Source organism: Mesocricetus auratus, unplaced genomic scaffold (assembly GCF_017639785.1).
Source record: "Mesocricetus auratus isolate SY011 unplaced genomic scaffold, BCM_Maur_2.0 Super-Scaffold_100006, whole genome shotgun sequence".
Taxonomy (NCBI): domain Eukaryota; kingdom Metazoa; phylum Chordata; class Mammalia; order Rodentia; family Cricetidae; genus Mesocricetus; species Mesocricetus auratus.
The window spans coordinates 69,245,770-69,263,602 of record NW_024429190.1 but is presented as its reverse complement, the minus strand read 5'-3'; the positions used below and the strand labels follow the sequence as shown (position 1 = coordinate 69,263,602).

Below are 17,833 nucleotides of genomic sequence, written 5' to 3'. Positions count from 1 at the left end.
AACTTAATAAATGACCAAAAGCAACTTTATTAGTAAGCCATTCAAAATCGTGAAGCTTGACATAACACTTCAAAGAAAACATCATTTTGTAGTTCTCTTGCCAAAAGTGAATAAACTTGCTCCAAGAAGCTAGCATACAAAGATAACTGGGATGTCCTACACTCTTTGGAAGCATCACTTCTGTGGTTAATCTGTGCATGTGCGATGTGTACACAATAGTGTGCATGAGCACAGGTATGTTGTATGAGTGCAGGCACATATGTACCGCAGCACACACATGGAGGACAGTCTCAAGTGCTGCACCTAGTGCTCCACCTAGAGACGAGAGTCTTGCTGCTCACAGCGTGTAATCCAGGGGATTCTCCTGCCTCTGCCTCCAATCCCCACGCAGGAGCACTCGGGTTACAAAGGAGCACTACCACCTCCAGCTTCACGTGGGCTCTACAGACCCAAACTCAGGTCTTTGGGTCAACTGCTTCACCTACCAGGTCATCTCTATTGCCTTATTATTTTCTTTCCTATTTATTTGCTTACTTTTTTAAGAGTCTTATGCTCTACCAACTGAGCTATCTAGGCATACAACTTTTTTAAAAACTATGTATGTTATCTTTTTATGTATGGTGCATGTGTTTGTGTGGGTAGGTACATGTATGTGTGAGCATGTGTGTTTGTGTGTAGAGGTCAGAAGTTGATGTCTAGTATCGTCAGTCACTCCCCACCTTGCTTCTTGAGACAGGAGGCCGCTGGACCTGTCGGAAGCACACTGATTTGACTGGCCTGGTGGTTCAATGAGCTCAGGGATCTACTTGTCTTGCCTGCTCCAGCATTGGGGTGCTTGATGTGCTAGAAAGCCTGATTTAGATGGTCCTCATGCTTGCACTAAACACTTTACACACTGAGCCATCTCCCCAGCACCCTAAAGTATATTTGTAGTGAATATCCATATATGATAAGACACCAAAGCTGGCTGCCTTTCCTGTAATTCTAATTTACAGGTGGCCCCCACTTATCAATGGTATCTAATTCAGATTTCATTTGAAAACTCATTCTTTTCTACTAAGATAATTTTTCTCGTGATAGCTAGAATGTCTTTCAAAGTGACTGTATGGAACTACTCTAGCTGGCTAGCCTAGAGAGAGCAGATCTATTTTCCTAGGGAGAAAAGTCTTCTAAGCCTCAACCGAGATGTGAAGCTACATCTCCTTTATTCACTCTCCCTCAATCTGATGGGCGAGAGTACCTGTGTCTCTTCTCCGGTGTCCCCACTCGGGATTTTTCTCTTCTACTGAGCAGTAACACTGATCGCTAGCAACTTCCAGGGCTGGAAAGGTCCCTGCGACTCTTTTCTCTTCCTTTAATCCCCATTCCTAGCTTGAGAACTATTTTTGGAGTCCCTGGTTTTAGGGCATGTTTATAGGCTTCCTGGCTTTCCAGACTCCACTTAGGGACACTGCACATTATTTGGATTTGGGGGAACTCCACAGCAACAGTTGAAAATCCCCCACCCTCACCACACACTAGATTAGCCCTTACAGAAATCAGTCTGCTGACTGGACTGATCCTGGGCATCCTACCATTTTATTTTATAATATATACATATGTATATTTAAGATTTACTTGTTTATTATGTATACAGTGTTATAGATGGTACCAGCTCTCGTTACAGGTGTGTGCAAGCCCCATGTGGTTGCTGGGAATTGAACTCAAGACCTCTGGAAGAGCAGTCAGTGCTCTTAACCTTTGAGCCATCTCTCCAACCCTATATTTTGTATTTTTAATATAAACTCAAAAGGTTCTAGAAATGAGGAGGCTTGGGATGAGGAGAGGCAATAGCTAGGGTGACTGGGATGCTAAGGGGCTTGAAATACAAGTGGCAATAGGGAAATGCAGCGTCTGCTCCTCCCCCAGTGGCTAGGGAATGTCACATGGCCTCCATCTGGGGCAGATTCCTGCAACCTGCGGCTGACCTGCTGCACTCAACATCAGCTACTGCTGACATGAGTTTCTGTCACCCTCAGTCAAAGACAGGTCTGTCACCTTTTCCCTTGTTCATGGGATGTGCACTGCTGGCCAGGGTGGAGACACGGAAGGGAAACATGACAACAGAGACCATGTTTAACCAGTCACAAGATAGTCATCTGAAGTGTAAACCACAGGGCCCAGACCCTTCTCTCAGATTCTTCCCCAAGACCCTCAGATTCACTGTCTCAAACTGCCCATGCTCTGCCTCCTGCTCTAATCTTCTCTTGTCAGGGAGGCCACAGAATGCGAGTTATGGTCAGACCTTTGAGGTCGCCCTTCCTTCCTTCCTATTGCAGCAGAAGAGAAAGGAATTCTCCTGCACTGTTCCCCTCTGCCACTCTGACCCCGCTTCTTACAAGTGGTTTTAAGTGACTACAACTCCATGGCGCACTGCAGACATCAAACAAACAACGTGCCTTGCTACTAGTATCTACCCAGCCACCAACAGGTACAGATGCAAGGTCACAGTGGGCAACAGACCCGGAAGGAGATGATTCTCTGACCAGACCGTCACCACTCAGCTCTCTATGCCTCAAAACCAAGAGTTGGGAGGCTGGGGCCACAGAACGAAAACAGGGCTGTGGATCTGAGGCAGAACAGGAAACAGGGAAATGACAGGACTCTTTCACTTACTTTATTTAAAAAGAAATAGACCCAGCTTCTTAAAAACCACTAAACTTGCAGCTCTTCTAAAGATTTAAAAGGATATTCTTGTCTTGAATACAAAAGCAAGTTAAATTTAACATAATAAAATATTTGCAATGACAAAAAATGTCCTCCCAATCCCCTTTTTACATTCCTGGGCAGATCTCCTATGTTAAGCAGGTCTGGTTAACCTCTAGTTCAAACTGGCAAGCCACGTGTTCTGGAACATTCCCTACAACCAGTCATTTGCGTCAGAGCCTATTAAAATACTAGGAAGTCCAATGCAATGTCATACCTTGTACACATGGCTCCTCTAAGATTCACAGGCAGGACTCATCCCTTGAAGCAACATCTTCCAACTAGACCAGGGACAGTGCCTCTCAAACCTGCTCCCCGCCCCCTCTCTTCTCAGGCAATACAGGGACGGCAGTCAAGCTGCTGCTCAAGTGCACCCTGCTAACTGAACCCACGAGTTGTTTGTAATGCTGCTCGTTGCTACTCTCTCACGCGTTTCTATTCCTTAACAATAGCCATGCTGTTTCCCAACTTGGAAAATTAACATGAACATCGACATTGCCCTGGCAGTCATGTTCTGTTCTGGGTGGCCAACTGTAGGCCATGCATAGAGCTGCCTTTGTTGGGAGGAAAATGCTCTCTCTGAAGCTCATGGTGACACTGAAGTTGTTTTGTGCTCTACACTGTTCCTGGCTCAAATACATGCAAATGACAGCAAACTCCCTGGGAGGAGTGTAGAGGACACGGAAGAGCGATCACTCACAGTCTAGTCAGTGAGGTTACCGAATTCCAACACTCCCTGTGTTTGTGACTGTTATTTTTGCTTCATTTTATTTGCATGGGTGTTTTGCCTGCATGTATGTAAGTCTATGCACCATCTATGTGCCTGGTGCCCTCAGAGACCAGAAGAGGGTATTGGATACCCTAGGACTGGAGTTAGAGATTGTTGTGAGCCACCAAGGGGGTACTGGGAATCGGACCCGAGGCCTCAGCAAGGACAGCTAGGGCTCTTAACCATTGAGCCATCACCCCAGCTCTGTGTTCTCAGTTTTGGCATACAATTCTTTTGAACTTACCTAAATTCCATATTAATTAGTTTCCAGACTCATGTTCTTTTCTTCAGAATTACTTAAAAATAAAATAAGTGGGGCTGGAGAGATGGCTCAGCAGTTAAGAGCCCTGGCTGCTCTTCCAGAGGTCCCAAGTTCAATTCCCAGCACCTGCATGGCAGCTCACAACTATCTGTAACTCCAGTTTCAGGGAAATCCGACACTGTCATACATGCATATATGCCAGCAAAACATTAATGTACATAAAAATAAAAAACAAGTGAACAGCTTAGGCGTGTGTTAATTATGTACTGATATAATTAGCTTGGCAGTGGATTTCATAAAAAGTGACATCCCAAGACAAGCGAGACTGGTTATAGATAAAGCAATGTGGAGGTACTGTGCTTTCCCAGGCTAGAAAAGAAAAAACAAATAATAACTATTATTATATCTGGTAATTTTTCTTCTAAAAGGGTAGAAAAATATTCAGAAGGGAAACAGTCCAAACTCTTTGCAGCTCAAACTCAGTTGCCAAAAGGAATGAAAGCGGAGAGCCTAATGAACGCCTTGCCTACAGCTTAACAGAGGAAAACACACAGTAAATTTAGCCCAGCCAATAAGAGTCGGCTAAGGGTGGGAACAAGCTAGAGACAGCAGGCACCAGACCAGCACAAATGGTGCGGTAGATCCAATGCTCGTGAACTGCTTGTCAGGGGCTGGGGCTTGGCTTAGGGGACCAAACATTTCCCTGGCAAGTGGGAGGACTGGAGTTCACATACCCAGAGCACACGTAAAGTCCAGGCAGGCACGACAGTGCCCCCACAGTCCCAGCATTCGGGAGGCAGACACCCCTGTGGCTGATTAGCCAGAATTGATTGGCAAGCTCTGGAATCAGCAAGAGACCCTGCCTCAATCCATAAAATGGAGCAATCCTGGGAGACAGTCAGACCTCCATATGCACACATACATGCGCCCACTCACATGTGAACATGCAGACACACAAACAGCTTTGAAAACCTTGGATTGCTCGAAGTCAGAGGCTGTTTCTCCTCCACCTTTCAGACACTGAAGCGCCTCCCATGAGCACCCAAGCCCAGCAGACTTGAGCGTGGCTCGCGTGACCCATAGTTTTGTTTCCATCCTTTCTGACAAGGCAGGAGAGAGGACTCACGGTGGCTCTCTCAGGCATGGGGAGACCGGTCAGACAGTGGTGGCCCCCGAAACTGCCCCTTATTCGGAGCATATACTCAATCTGTGACACCTGGGACAGCTCACACCAAACACCAAGCGCTGCTATGAAACACGAGCCCTGGCAGTTCTGCTCCAGACACCAGATGGCACAGGCAGAATGCACTTTTGAAAACGTTTTCTTGTGTTGAGTTACCAGACGATTAAGCTTACACTCAGAAATAGTTTTGTTCAAGATCCATCCTCTCTCTGGGGCTCTTTTCGGCAACAACAAAATGCACAATTTTCTCAGCGCTTTTAGAGGACTTCTGTGTTTACACGATTCATGTCTAGTTTCTGTTTCCTTCACTGTGCTCACTCGGGGTCTGGCAGACTCTTTGAACACAGCGTGCAGGGTTTTTCCTGACTTCTGGGTCAGTATTTTAATGTCATCAGGCAATCATCTTGTCATTGTCCTAACAGTTTAAGAGCTGACTCGCAGCTCCCGAAAGTGACTGAATTGTTTGATAGCGGGCAGCAGGGGTTTAAGGAGCTGGGTTTGGGCACCACTGTGCTTGGTCTAGGCATGTTATTTTAGACTGTGTCACTCTCTCCCCGAGCAGTGAGTCAACCGTCTTCTATAAACCTAAAACAGGATCTGTTACATCATGCTGGTTTCTAATAAATGGAAATGTTATAGTTTCCATTTCTAGCCCACTTTTCACTGACCTAACTGAAGAAAATGTCCTTGGTATTAACATTAGGTGTGTGTTGGGGCAGGGAGTCAGTATGCATTTCTGAAACTTAGGGAATGGAGAGTTCACCTTACATTTAAGTGACTTGCATTAATCTCTTCAAATTTGAAAACCATGTTGGGAGTTTCAGGGATCAATCAGAGAGCCTACAGACGCACCAGGCAAATTTGAAAACCATGTTGGGAGTTTCAGGGATCAATCAGAGAGCCTACAGACGCACCAGGCAGATTTGAAAACCATGTTGGGAGTTTCAGGGATCAATCAGAGAGCCTACAGACGCACCAGGCAGCTAGCCACCTCTTGGTTGGCCCTCGGGCCCAGCCTTTTAAAGTCTACATGGACTCAATCATTTGGCAGCACTACTAAAAGATGAAATGGATCACACAGTAGGTCAGCTTCCATTGTCAACTTAGCATAACCTAGTGTCGCCCGCCCGGTAGGAGGGACCTCAGCTGAAGAGCGGCACCCATCAGACTGACCTGCGGTCATTACTGGTTGATGTGAAGAGTTACTGAGTGCACCTGACTCCTGAGCATTTGACATGGGATTGGCTCGGTCTGAACACTTAATAATAAAGAATAAATAAAATTTCACTTAATGCTGATTAGGCAGCAAAATAATCTTTAATGTTTTGAATTACATTAAATATATTGCTTAAATTATTTTCAGCGTTTTTTATTTTTTAAATGTGGCTACTAGAGATTTAAAATCATGAATGCAGTTCCCATTATTCCTGGATAAGGCTAGGCAAAGGCAGTCAGTTCTATAAAATTAGAAGAAATAATCATTACACAATATGAATATTAAGATGTCACTTTTAAAAAAGGAGCAAGTGAGAGCCCAGTCGTATTAGCACATGCCTATGGTCTCAGCATTTGAAAGGCTGAGGCAAGAGGACAGTCACAAGTTAAACCAACCTGGGCTGCATGGTAGGAGACCATGGCAAAAAAAGATATCATGAAGATAAGATATGGCGACTTAAGGGACCCAGTCCAGATCACAAGCACAGGGGATCTGTGGGTAAGGGGATGTGCTGACACCACGCCTTTCTCATGTGATGCCACAGACTGCCAGGTGAGAACAAGTCAGAACCAGCCACCCCACCGACCTCTCCCACCCCACACATCTGCAGAGCCGGCCAAAATGGAATCCTATGTGTAAGGCAAAAGTCACAAAATTCCCTGTGCAAAAGAAGGAATCTGGTTACAATGTCTGTAAGAATGCCAGGGCTGTGACATATATTTGGGAACCTTTACTAACTGCTGTAAAAGGGTGGCGCTTGTGGCGCTTTCCAGGAAACTAGATTACTGAGGGGAAGGTGGAGGGGGGGCACCTGCCAACCCTTAGGCTGGGCTTTCCTTAGGTGCAGGAAACTGGGTGAGGATGTTTCAATACACAAGCAGCCCCCTCCCAGTCCACCATACTTTCACATCTGTTATCTGAAGACTGAAGTGGAGACTGAAATAAACCTTCTTCAGCATTGACACTGATTTCTGAGGGAAGGCAGACACGGCCATACCCGTGTGGGGGACGCAGCTCTTCCACTCCCAGGCGGCCACGGGATAACAGCAGCTGCCCTACAGACCACCTGGGTCATCCTCAGAGGGAAGAGGGGGGACCTTTTTCAACCGATCGTTGCTCCTGCATTCTTCTAAGTGATCGGCAAACATGGAACTTGCGCCGTAGGTCAGGCTGGTCTTGAATTCACAGAGATCCGCCAGCCTATACCTCCCGAATGCTGCGATTAAAGGTGTGTGCCATCACTAACCCCAGCCTAAAGTTCTTTAAGAAAAGTCCCCTGGACTTGTACTCATTACCTTTCTATGAGTGACACATTTAAAACAGATTCAGAAAACCTAAAAGGACATGAAGAGGTGATGACTTTGTTTTATAGTCCTTAACAGAAAATATACAAGCGTGTGCACTAAAAAGCATGTGTGTGCGCATGCGCGCGCGCGCGTGTGCACACACACACACACACATACACACACACACACGGCTCTAAAATTCAAAAAGAGATAGATGCAAGTGCACAGGTGTGGGAGAGTGTTTTAGACATGAAATTGAAAGCGAGATAATGTAGAGTTAGATAAGGTCACCTGTCAGCAAATAACCCATGCCTAAAGTACACATCCCTTTGTGTAGTTATGTGAGGGGGAGGGCGGGCTGACTGGCACCAGAGAGGTCTTCCTAAGTCTGTGGGACTTGGAATGACACTGTCCCAAATCACCGGCCAAAGGCATTTCTAGGAAAAGTCACCTGCAGACGGCTGCTTCCCATAGGGTGAGCTACTGTGCATATAGCACTCCAGTTCTCAACCCTTTTGCATTCCAGTCGCTGTCTTCACCACAGGAACTGGCACGAGGACAAAAGGGAAACTCTGGGAAGCAAGACAGCTACATGAGTCAAGAAGGGAAATTCCTGTCTCTGCACAAGGATTGCTGGTCTATAAAATGCTCCTGGTACACTCTTGCGGTCCAGCCCACTGCTCTCCGCACAGAGCATCAAAGCCCAGCAGCAGCAGCAGCAGCAGCCACCGAGATGAACCTGAAGGGCATGGCCATAGCCTTGGCTGTGATCAGTTGTGCTACAACCATTCAAGGTACATGGTTCCTTTTGCTTCTGAGCCTATACGTTTATTTTGTTATCTCTCAAATGTCTTTTCTCTAGAATACACAATTTCTTTAATTTCACACATTAGAAGTTCTAGCACTGGCAGGAAATGTTGGAAATCTTTATATGAAATGATCATTTTAACTATGGATAATAAATGCTATGGATTTCTTAATTTTCTGACAATTATCTAGCAAGAGCCTTTAGAGTCAGCTCTCAATATCTATTCAGAGAATCTTATATGGGATTACATTGGTTTCCCAGGAAAATTAGCTTTTTAAGCATGATACCACTAATTTATCATAACCAACATTTTCAGAATAGAAAAAAGGAAATTCTATCTGGGGCAATGGTCATAGTAATGCCATATGTGTTTGGTCAATACTTCACTTGAGGACAAGAGTGTTTTAAGGACACTATGGGCACTGACAACTCTCTGCAGGCCTCCTGGAAAAGAATATTGTCTCCAAATAGAAACATTATTAACATTTCCCCATAAGCTGAACCTAGAACTGTGTTTCCTGGGATATGATGGTGCCTGTGTAATTATCACAGCAGATCTGGGCTAAGCAATATGAAGTCTATAAGACAACCTAGTCATTTTTAGAACTCTCCCTGCTCTTATAAAATAACAAATCTTTGTGAGGTCTGAAAGATAGTTTTAGTTGAGGAGGGTAACATGATGTATGATACTTAGTTATAATCTAGAATAATACAGAAGAAAATAGCCACTTTGTTCTTGGTGTCCTGGATGCTGTGTAGTTATTTAAGGTAATCAGGCGCTGGGCTGGTGGCACACACACACCACAATGTAAGCTCAGCACTTATAGATGCTGAGCTGAGGTAGGATAATACTAAGATGAGGGGCCGGCTGCTGTGTGCTGCTTCCAGTTCAAGGTCATCCTGGGCTCTCCAGTGAGCTGGAGGCCAGCCTGGGTCAAACAGCAAGAGTGAGTCTATCTGAAACCTAAATTAAATAATTAATAAAAATTAATGAATGATATAATAAATTAGCATAAAGCAGAGGGAAATATTATAGGGAGATTCAAGCTTAATTCCAATCAGCACAAATGTGATTAATACAATCCACTGCCGGGATTGTAAATCACAGCCATGACTAACCAGCTCTATGGTCTGTTCTAGGCTTCAGTATGTTCAAAGGGGGACGCTGTCTTTGCATAGGACCCTTAGCGAAAGCAGTCAAGATAGCAGACATTGAGACAGTCTCCGTATTTTACCCAAGCTACCGCTGTGGCAAAGTTGAAGTGATGTAAGTAATGGGCTTTCTGGAGATGACAGTGGCACAGGCATTTTTGTTCTGTTGACACTTTCCCCTAAAGTTTAAGACTTCTCTGTGTCTTCCTTAACAGTGTTACCCTGAAAGCACAAAATAGACAAAGGTGTCTGGACCCCAATTCAAAGCAAGCCCGCCTCATACGGGTAAGTTCTTGGACTTTCAAGTCAGAATGTGACTTGATCCATGAGAGTTCTGGAACACAGAAAACAGGCAACTGCAGGAAGACCTCATTACAACCCTGACAAATTCTGCATGAGGCATCCTTTCCCTGTTACATGTTCTTACGGGTCAGCTCTTAATTACTGAGGCGACAAAACCACCCCGTAAATAAAACTCTTCATAAGCCGGGCGTTGGTGGCGCACGCCTTTAATCCCAGCACTTGGGAGGCAGAGGCAGGCGGATCTCTGTGAGTTCGAGGCCAGCCTGGTCTACAAGAGCTAGTTCCAAGACAGCCTCCAAAGTCACAGAGAAACCCTGTCTTGAAAAACCAAAAAAAAAAAAAAAAAAAAAAAAAAAAAACCTCTTCATTTTCTCATTACAGGAAATGTATGAAAAGAAATCTTTAAGGCAGCAAAACATGTGAAATCCTGGGAAGAAAAAGAAAAGGACTGGAAACCAGGGAGTGTCTGATGTGATGACTACACATGAACTCTGAGACACGAGCCCAACCTTCTGTCTTGGAATATGCACCCATATATTACTGCGTTACAGAATCTCTAGGAGGTTCGATATGCCTAGCTATTCTGCTTGGCCATGAAAATATTTATCTCAAAGTCACGTGTCTGTGTGTGAGCACGTTTCATATTACCTTCTGTGGTTACAATGGACATACTGTTACTGGAGCCCAGCCCAGTACTGGACTCAAAAGCATCTAAGTGTGTAGTAAAACTCTCCCTGGAGGATGTTTTCATACAGATAACATCCCTTTCCCTACATAGCCCCTGGCACAGAATCATCCGGGAAAATGCTTCCGTTTATCCCCTTATTTGTTCACCTCAAGACTACCATTCAGAAAGATGCACTGTAGACACTTCCAGGCTCAGGGACTGAGAAGAACACTAATGTATCCTTAGTCAGTTACACTGGTTCACCCCCCCATGTGTTCTGGAGGAGTTAAGATGTGTATTTCCTGTACATTTCTTCTTATCTACTTTATCAGTGACAATAGCCTGGATACATTTTAAATATAAATTGTTTTTGAAAATCTGTGCATGCCTATCAATCCATTCTTTGTGATTCTGCTTCTGAGAAAAATATGTATTTTGTATGTTTCCTTTGTCATGCTGTGGATGGCAGGGATGGCTAACTCTGGCTCTCTTTAAAAAGAATAAAACTTGTGTTTCTCTAGTAAGCTACTATGACTCTTATTAAATCATAAACAACTACATGCTTTCTGGGCATTGCTATGCCTTTAGATTTTTTTTCTTTATTTTAGAGGCGCACAGCTACTTTTCATGCAGAGTTCTGTAGAAATATACTTCAGTGGGGAGGAGTTGGGTATGAGAAAGAATATGATAAAAAGGTATTGTAAGAAACTCTTAAATAAATAAATAAAAAGAAATGATCTAGGTGTGGTGATACACACCTTTAACTCCAGCACTTGAAAGGCAGAAGCAGGAGGATCTGTGAGATTGAAGCCAGCCTGGTTTACATAGTGAGTTCCAGGACAGCTAGGGTGACATAGATTAATCCTGTCTCAAAACATCAAGGAAAGAAAGAAAGAGAGAAAGAGAGGAAGAGAGAGAGAAAGAGAAAAGGAAGGAAAGAAAAAAAGAAGAAATGCCCAAATGTAAGAAAACAAATAGACTTTAATGATATTCATAAAGGAATCTATTCAATTTAGGATTAAGAGGGACACTTTCTAATCCAACACATTCCCCCCTTTCACCTTTGGCAAATCCTTTACATTGTGACTTTCTGAGTCCAGTCAAGATAGAGAACCAAAGGGAGATCTCCTACCAACTACAACAAAGGCTCGGGCAGCTGTGCCTACCCCACACTCTGCACTTCAGCTAGGACACAGAGACAACATCAGGAAGAAAGTTTATGTAGCAGTGGCGATGCTCCTGTCAGTGGGTTCCTGACACCTGCCTTGATTCTGACAGGTCATTTCTACCTACTTCCTTATGTGCATGTCCATTTTCCAATTGTGATCGCCAGTCCATAGCTTTGTAAACAGGAGATTACAACCGAACTGAATATGCTCTCTCTCTCTCTCTCTCTCTCTCTCTCTCTCTCTCTCTCTCTCTCTCTCTCTCTCTCTCTCTCTCTCTCTCCCCCCTCTCTCATACACACCATACACACACACACACACACACACACACACACACATGCATGCACACAGACCAGGTAACAGTATAAGACCTCTGAATGCACAACAACCAAAAAATAATTTAAAAATCAAACACATTAGTCCAAGGTGTTTGTAACAGTGTTTGCCCATGTTTTATTACAGGACATCACTGTAACTTTGGTTCTGAGAGCATAACATGTACACTGCACTGTGCATGCTATGACACCATGAAATGCAATGAATCCGGCCTGAAACACTAGGATTGGAGACCACTGCATATGCAACAAATGGAGGAGTTTTTACTGTGCATACGAAGGCTTCTGCTCTTACAGAAACATTATTGTTTAATTACAAAGAAAAAGGCTTTTCATAGTTTCATACTGCTCTCACTCAGTATGTAAAAGTATTAAATTAGTGTTGGATCCATGAAGATCTCTATTCCCTCCAGTCTCTAGCACACATGAAGATCTCCACTCCCTCCAGTCTCAGGCATCCATGAAGATCTCCACTCCCTCCAGTCTCCAGCAGCCATGAAGATCTCCACTCCCTCCAGTCTCAGGCATCCATGAAGATCTCCACTCCCTCCAGTCTCCAGCACACATGAAGATCTCCACTCCCTCCAGTCTTGAGCATTCAGCTAAGACTGAAAGCTTAATGTGAAAAGAACTACTACATACATTCTTATTCATATGAAAGTCTACTCTTGTCTTTCATAAATGGCAAAATTATATATGCACTGAATTATTGTTTTAAATATCTATTCTTGTGATATAGGATTAGCATTTGCTTTGTATGCCTATTCTATAAACGATGCATGGGGTCACGTGAACATTTCATGGGCATAAAAAATTCACAGGTTGAAATGTTTTAGAATCCCTACTCTGGTCTTTGACAAATTTATTGGGGTTTTTTTCATGTCAAATCTCTAACCACAACACTCATATGTAGTTGCATATACATTTGGAAAATGAAAATATTACAGGATTATAATCTGATGTATCTGCATGTTCGAGGTTGGTAGGGATTTAGGAGACTGGGGTAAAGAGGGGAATGTTGTTTGGTGGGCACAGTTGTCTGAGATAAAAGAGCACAGGACAGGGGTGAGGCCAGGGCAGGGAGGGGCAGCTGAAGAGCGCTAAGACTGTACTTACTGCCAACTAGCTCTATAATTTAAGTGGCTAAGATGGGAAGTTAGATGTGCATTTTATCACAACAGAAAGGGCTAAATCAATCAGATAATGATAAAATAGAAAGAAAATGAGAAATACACCATAGACTGAGGGATAGAGTAGATGAACAGTAGAAACTAAGGGAAGGAATCATGGAGAATGCTAAGAACCAACATCATTAGAGCAGAGACAGGAATTATTCACAAGCGGTTGAACTCTGAAAGAACAGAGCTTCAATGTGGAATGTGGTCTCAAGCTGGTGGCGCTGTCTTGAGTTACTGTAGAACCTTCCGGCCATGGGGACTCACTGGTAGATGTGGGATGCTAAGGGTAAGACTGAGCCTGAGAGATGAGCTCCACTTTAACCAAGCTCTCTGCTTCATCATCTACGAAGATGTGAGCAAGCCCTACTTCAAATTCTTGTCACCACCAACAATGCTGCCCTCCACTGTGCCTTCCCCAGGGTGGACTGCATCCTTTGAACTGTGCTCCTAAACAGACCCATCCTCAAGTGGCTCCTTGTCAGATACTTGGTCACAGTCTTGGGAAAGTTAACTACACATACTGCCTCTAACAGGAATAGAAGATAAAAGCTTGGAGGCTTTGGTTTATTGGTGGAATCTGAAGGCTAAGTTTTAATTATACAGAACATGAATATCAATTACTGACTATCACTTAAAAATTTAAGACTGTTCCTCCTTACTAGCCAAGATAGTCCCCAAATAGATGGAATACTTCTACAGAGTATGATTTGAAAAGGGTAAACTATATCTAACTATTTTGGATATTGAGTATAGTACCTACTATATCTGTATAAAATTAATATATCTTTTTACCTACCTCATGAGTACTAAAGCCAGGTGTTTATGTCTGTGCCTGTAATGCCAACTGTGGGGACACTGAAGCTAGAGTACCACAGATTTGAGACAAGCTTGAATTACATAGCAAGACCCTATCTCAAAAAATGCATAATTAATAAACGTAAGTATTTATGATGTGGTCAACACATTCTGAGGATTATAAATAATATCTGGAGGGGAGATAATAGTTGTTTCTTAAATTGCTAATTATTCTACTTTCAAGATGCTAATAATTAAGCTGGACAAGTCTGAGATCATAATGTGATCTATAGTTCCATGTAAGTATAAAAAAGAATGTTTCCTGGAAGATGTCTGACACCTGGCCAGTCCAAATTCAGCAGTGGCCCAAATGTCAGAGAAGACAGGAGATTCCTGCTCCTTTCCCCCTCCCTTGGTAGACTCCAATCTTAGAGGACCCAACAAAAGCTGCTCCAACATTTTTGGGGGGTGGAGGACTATATGCCTAGCAGTATTTTTACTTACCACTTATTTATTATATTTATTATTATACTATTTGTTATATTTATTTTTAAAGATTTTAGTTTCTATTCCTCTTGTCACACTCCTCTGATTTTGCTGAGCCTTTTCTTTCTTGCCAATCAGATGTCTTCTCTCTTGCTTTCTTCTCCCTCCTGTGACACTCCGTGCTGGTCCTTTTGTTTCCTCTGTCTCTTGTATAACCTTGGTCTTTCTTTCCCTCTTCCCCCAGATCTTTATTCCAGTCACTCACTATTCTTAGATTTTCCTCAAACAACATTTAAATTCACAGTACACACTATCTTTGCCATTTTGTTTCCATGACCATTGCTGATGTGCTGATTGGCTTTAATCATTTTTAGTTTGCTTCAGAGCTTGCTTGGTCTGGAGGTATCACTGTTACAGTGGCTGTTTTCTTCTGAGCAGCACTGGGTACTGAGATTCACAAGTAGAAGGCTGTCTTAGTTAGGGTTTCTATTGCTGTGAAGAGACACCATGACCATGGCAACTCTTACAAAGGACAATATGTAATCGGGTGGGCTACAGTCTATGAGGTTTAGTCCATACTCATCATGTCGAAAGCATGGCAGCATGAAAGCAGGCATGTGCTAGAGAAGAAGCTGAGAATGGAGAAGGAGCTGCATCTTTATCCCACAGGCAGTAGGAAGTGAACTGAGACACTGGGTGTGACTTGAGCATATGAGACCTCAAAGCCTAGCCCCGCAGTGGCACACTTCCCCCAACAAGGCCACACCTACTTCAACAAAGCCACACCTCTAATAATGCTACTCCCTGTGAGCTTATGGGAGCCAATTATATTCAAACTACCACATTTCACTCCCTGCCCTCCGTAAGCTTGTAACAATATCATAATGCAAAATGCATTTAGTCTAACCTCAAAGTCCCCATAGTCTATCACAGCCTCAACAATGTCTAAAAGTTCAAAGTCTCTTCTAAGATTCATGCCATCTCTTAACTGTAATCCCCTATAAAATCAAATTAAAAAAACAGATCACATACTTCCAACATATAATGGCACAGGATATACACATACATATACACATACACATACACATACACATACACATACACATACACATACATATACATATACATATACATATACATATACATATACATATACTGTTCCAAAGCGTAGGGAAGAAAACATAGTAAGGAAATACTGAACTGAAGCAAGACCCAAAACCAGCTTGGCAAACTCTAAACTCTGCATCTCTGTGCCTGATGGTAAAATGCTCTTCAGGTCTCCAATTCCTTTAAGTTTTGTTGACTGCAACACGCTTCTTTCTCTTGGGCTTGTTCCACTCCCTGTTAGCAGCTTTCCTTGGCAGGTATCCCATGGCTCTGGCATCTCCAACATCTCGGATTCTCCAAGGCAACCCAGCTTCCTTAACTCAAAAGCCAGAACCTTGCAACCGAAGCTGCCAAGTTCTGCTGCTTATTGAGGATGGAACATGATCCCCTTATTCAATTACATCTTCACCAGCTTTCTGTTTTCAGTGGTTTCCTTCACTACCTAAGCATGGCTGTCCTGAAACTGGATCTGTAGACCAAGCTGACCTCAAACTCAGATCTACCAGTCTCTGCCTTCCAAGTGCTGGAATTAAAGGTGTGCCCCACTTTAAGCTTTTCTTTAATTCCTTTTCACAAGTTGGAAATTTACAAAGGTGGAATTTTGTCCTGAGGTCACCACTCCCTTTATTCCATTTCTTAATTTGTTTATCTCCTTGAAGGCAGGACTTAGTTCTATTCCACTTCCTGGTGTTCCTTTTCTCGTCAAATTGTACATTTTATATTTTCCTTTCCAAGCTTGCTCCTTTTCAATATAAATCTGTATCAGAGTGACCACTAATAACCACATGACAGAGTCTTTACTGAGCTGTTTTGAGATTTTCTCTGCCAGTGGAATTAATCCAAAACTTCAGTTTAGCCTTAGGCAGACTCTTCGGACAAGGGCAAACATATTCCTCACAAAAATGCCACAAGAATAATCTCTAGGCAAGATACTAAAATCCTTCCCCTCTGAAACACCTTGAACCAGCTCCCCCGACACACACACACACACACACACACACACACACACACACACACAGTTCATACCACACTCAGCTCTCCTGTTTTCCATGTTCCTACTAGGATGGCCCATTAAGCAACACTTAAAGCTTTTCTAATCCACAGACCCAAGGTCTGTGTTCCTTCAGACAAAAGCATGGTTAGGCCTATCACAGCATTACCCTACTCCTGGTACCAACTTCTGTCTTAGGGTTTCTATTCCTGTGAGGAGACACTATGACCATGGCAACTCTTATAAAGGAAAATATTTGACTGGAGGTAATTTACAGTTCACAGGTTTATTCCATTATCATCATGGCCTAACACGACAGTGTGCAGAAGGACTTTATGCTGGAGTTGGAGCTGAGAGTTTTATGCCTTTGATCCACAGGCAACAAGAAGTGAACTGAAACAATGGACATGGCTTGAGCATATATGAGACCTCAAAACCCACCTCCACTGTGACACACTTCCTCCAACAAGGCTATACCTACTCCAACAAAGCCACCCCCTATGGGAGCCATTTTCATTCAAACTATCACAGATGCTAACTAAGGAGATTCACAAATAAACTCCAAGTCGTCTCCAAACCAACATATTTACAAATCAAAAAACTAGATACCAAAAATAAACAATCCAATTAAAATAGGGTACAGATTTAAACAGAGAATTAGAAATAAAGGGAAATCAAATGGCCGAGAAACATTTAAAGAAATGTCCAACATCTTTAACCATCAATGAAATGCAAATCAAAACTACTTTGAGATTTTATTTTACACCTGCCAAAATGGCTAAGAACAATAACACCTATGACAGTTCATACTGGCAAGGGAAACACTTCTCCATTGTTGGTTGTACAGCCAATGTGGAAACCAATATGATGGTTCCTCAGGAAGATGGGAATTGATCTACCTCAATATCCAGCTATACCACTCTTGAGCATATACCCAAAGGATGCTTCATTCTACTGCAAGGACACTTGCTCAACCATGGTCATTGCTGCTCTGTACAAAATAGCCAGAAATTGGATACAACCTAGATGTCCTTCATCAGAAAAACAGATAAAGTATGGTACATTTATACTTGGCTGTTAAAAATTGACATGAAAATTTCCGACAAATGGATGGAAATGGAAAAAAATAATCCTGAGTGGGATGACTCAGAAAGATAAATATTGTATGTATTTGTTTATATGTGAATATTAGCCATTAAATCAATAATAACCAAACTACAATCCATAGTCCCAGGGAGGCTAGGTGTAGAGAAAGGGACTAGAAGGGACACATGGATCTCCCTGGGAGCGGGAGATAGAATAGATTTTATGAGTGGACTGGTAATGGGGTGGAGGGAAATGATGGATCAGGTGAGGAAGGGAAGGAGAGATAGTGTTGAAGTGG

The 17,833-nt window shown here is 43.0% G+C and overlaps 2 protein-coding genes across 14 annotated transcripts in view; one reads left to right on the top strand and one right to left on the bottom strand.

Moving 5' to 3' along the window:
- Art3 (ADP-ribosyltransferase 3 (inactive)) overlaps positions 1-17,833 on the bottom strand; it is an 88,679-nt gene that overhangs the window by 48,318 nt on the left and 22,528 nt on the right. The window contains exon 1 of one of the 13 annotated variants that reach the window (XM_040747420.1): positions 4,903-4,989. The exons of 10 other annotated variants lie outside the window; for them this stretch is intronic. In XM_040747420.1, coding sequence (XP_040603354.1) covers positions 4,903-4,974 — 72 coding nt within the window. In that variant the 5' untranslated portion in view covers positions 4,975-4,989. 2 more of the 13 variants (XM_040747419.1, XM_040747421.1) reach the window with 2 other exon arrangements.
- On the top strand, positions 8,104-10,915 carry Cxcl11 (C-X-C motif chemokine ligand 11). The gene is made up of 4 exons (XM_005068143.3): positions 8,104-8,255; positions 9,410-9,536; positions 9,637-9,706; positions 10,106-10,915. The coding sequence occupies exons 1-4, from the start codon at positions 8,195-8,197 to the stop codon at positions 10,145-10,147; spliced, it is 300 nt and encodes a 99-aa protein (XP_005068200.3). The 5' UTR covers positions 8,104-8,194; the 3' UTR covers positions 10,148-10,915.

Bases quoted from the DNA above. Each gene is read 5' to 3' on its own strand.
- Cxcl11 (XM_005068143.3), top strand. From the start codon at position 8,195: ATGAACCTGAAGGGCATGGCCATAGCCTTGGCTGTGATCAGTTGTGCT. The intron at 8,256-9,409 runs GTACATGGTTCC...GGTCTGTTCTAG, and splicing joins TTGTGCTACAACCATTCAAG to GCTTCAGTATGTTCAAAGGG. The intron at 9,707-10,105 runs GTAAGTTCTTGG...TTCTCATTACAG, and splicing joins AGCAAGCCCGCCTCATACGG to GAAATGTATGAAAAGAAATC.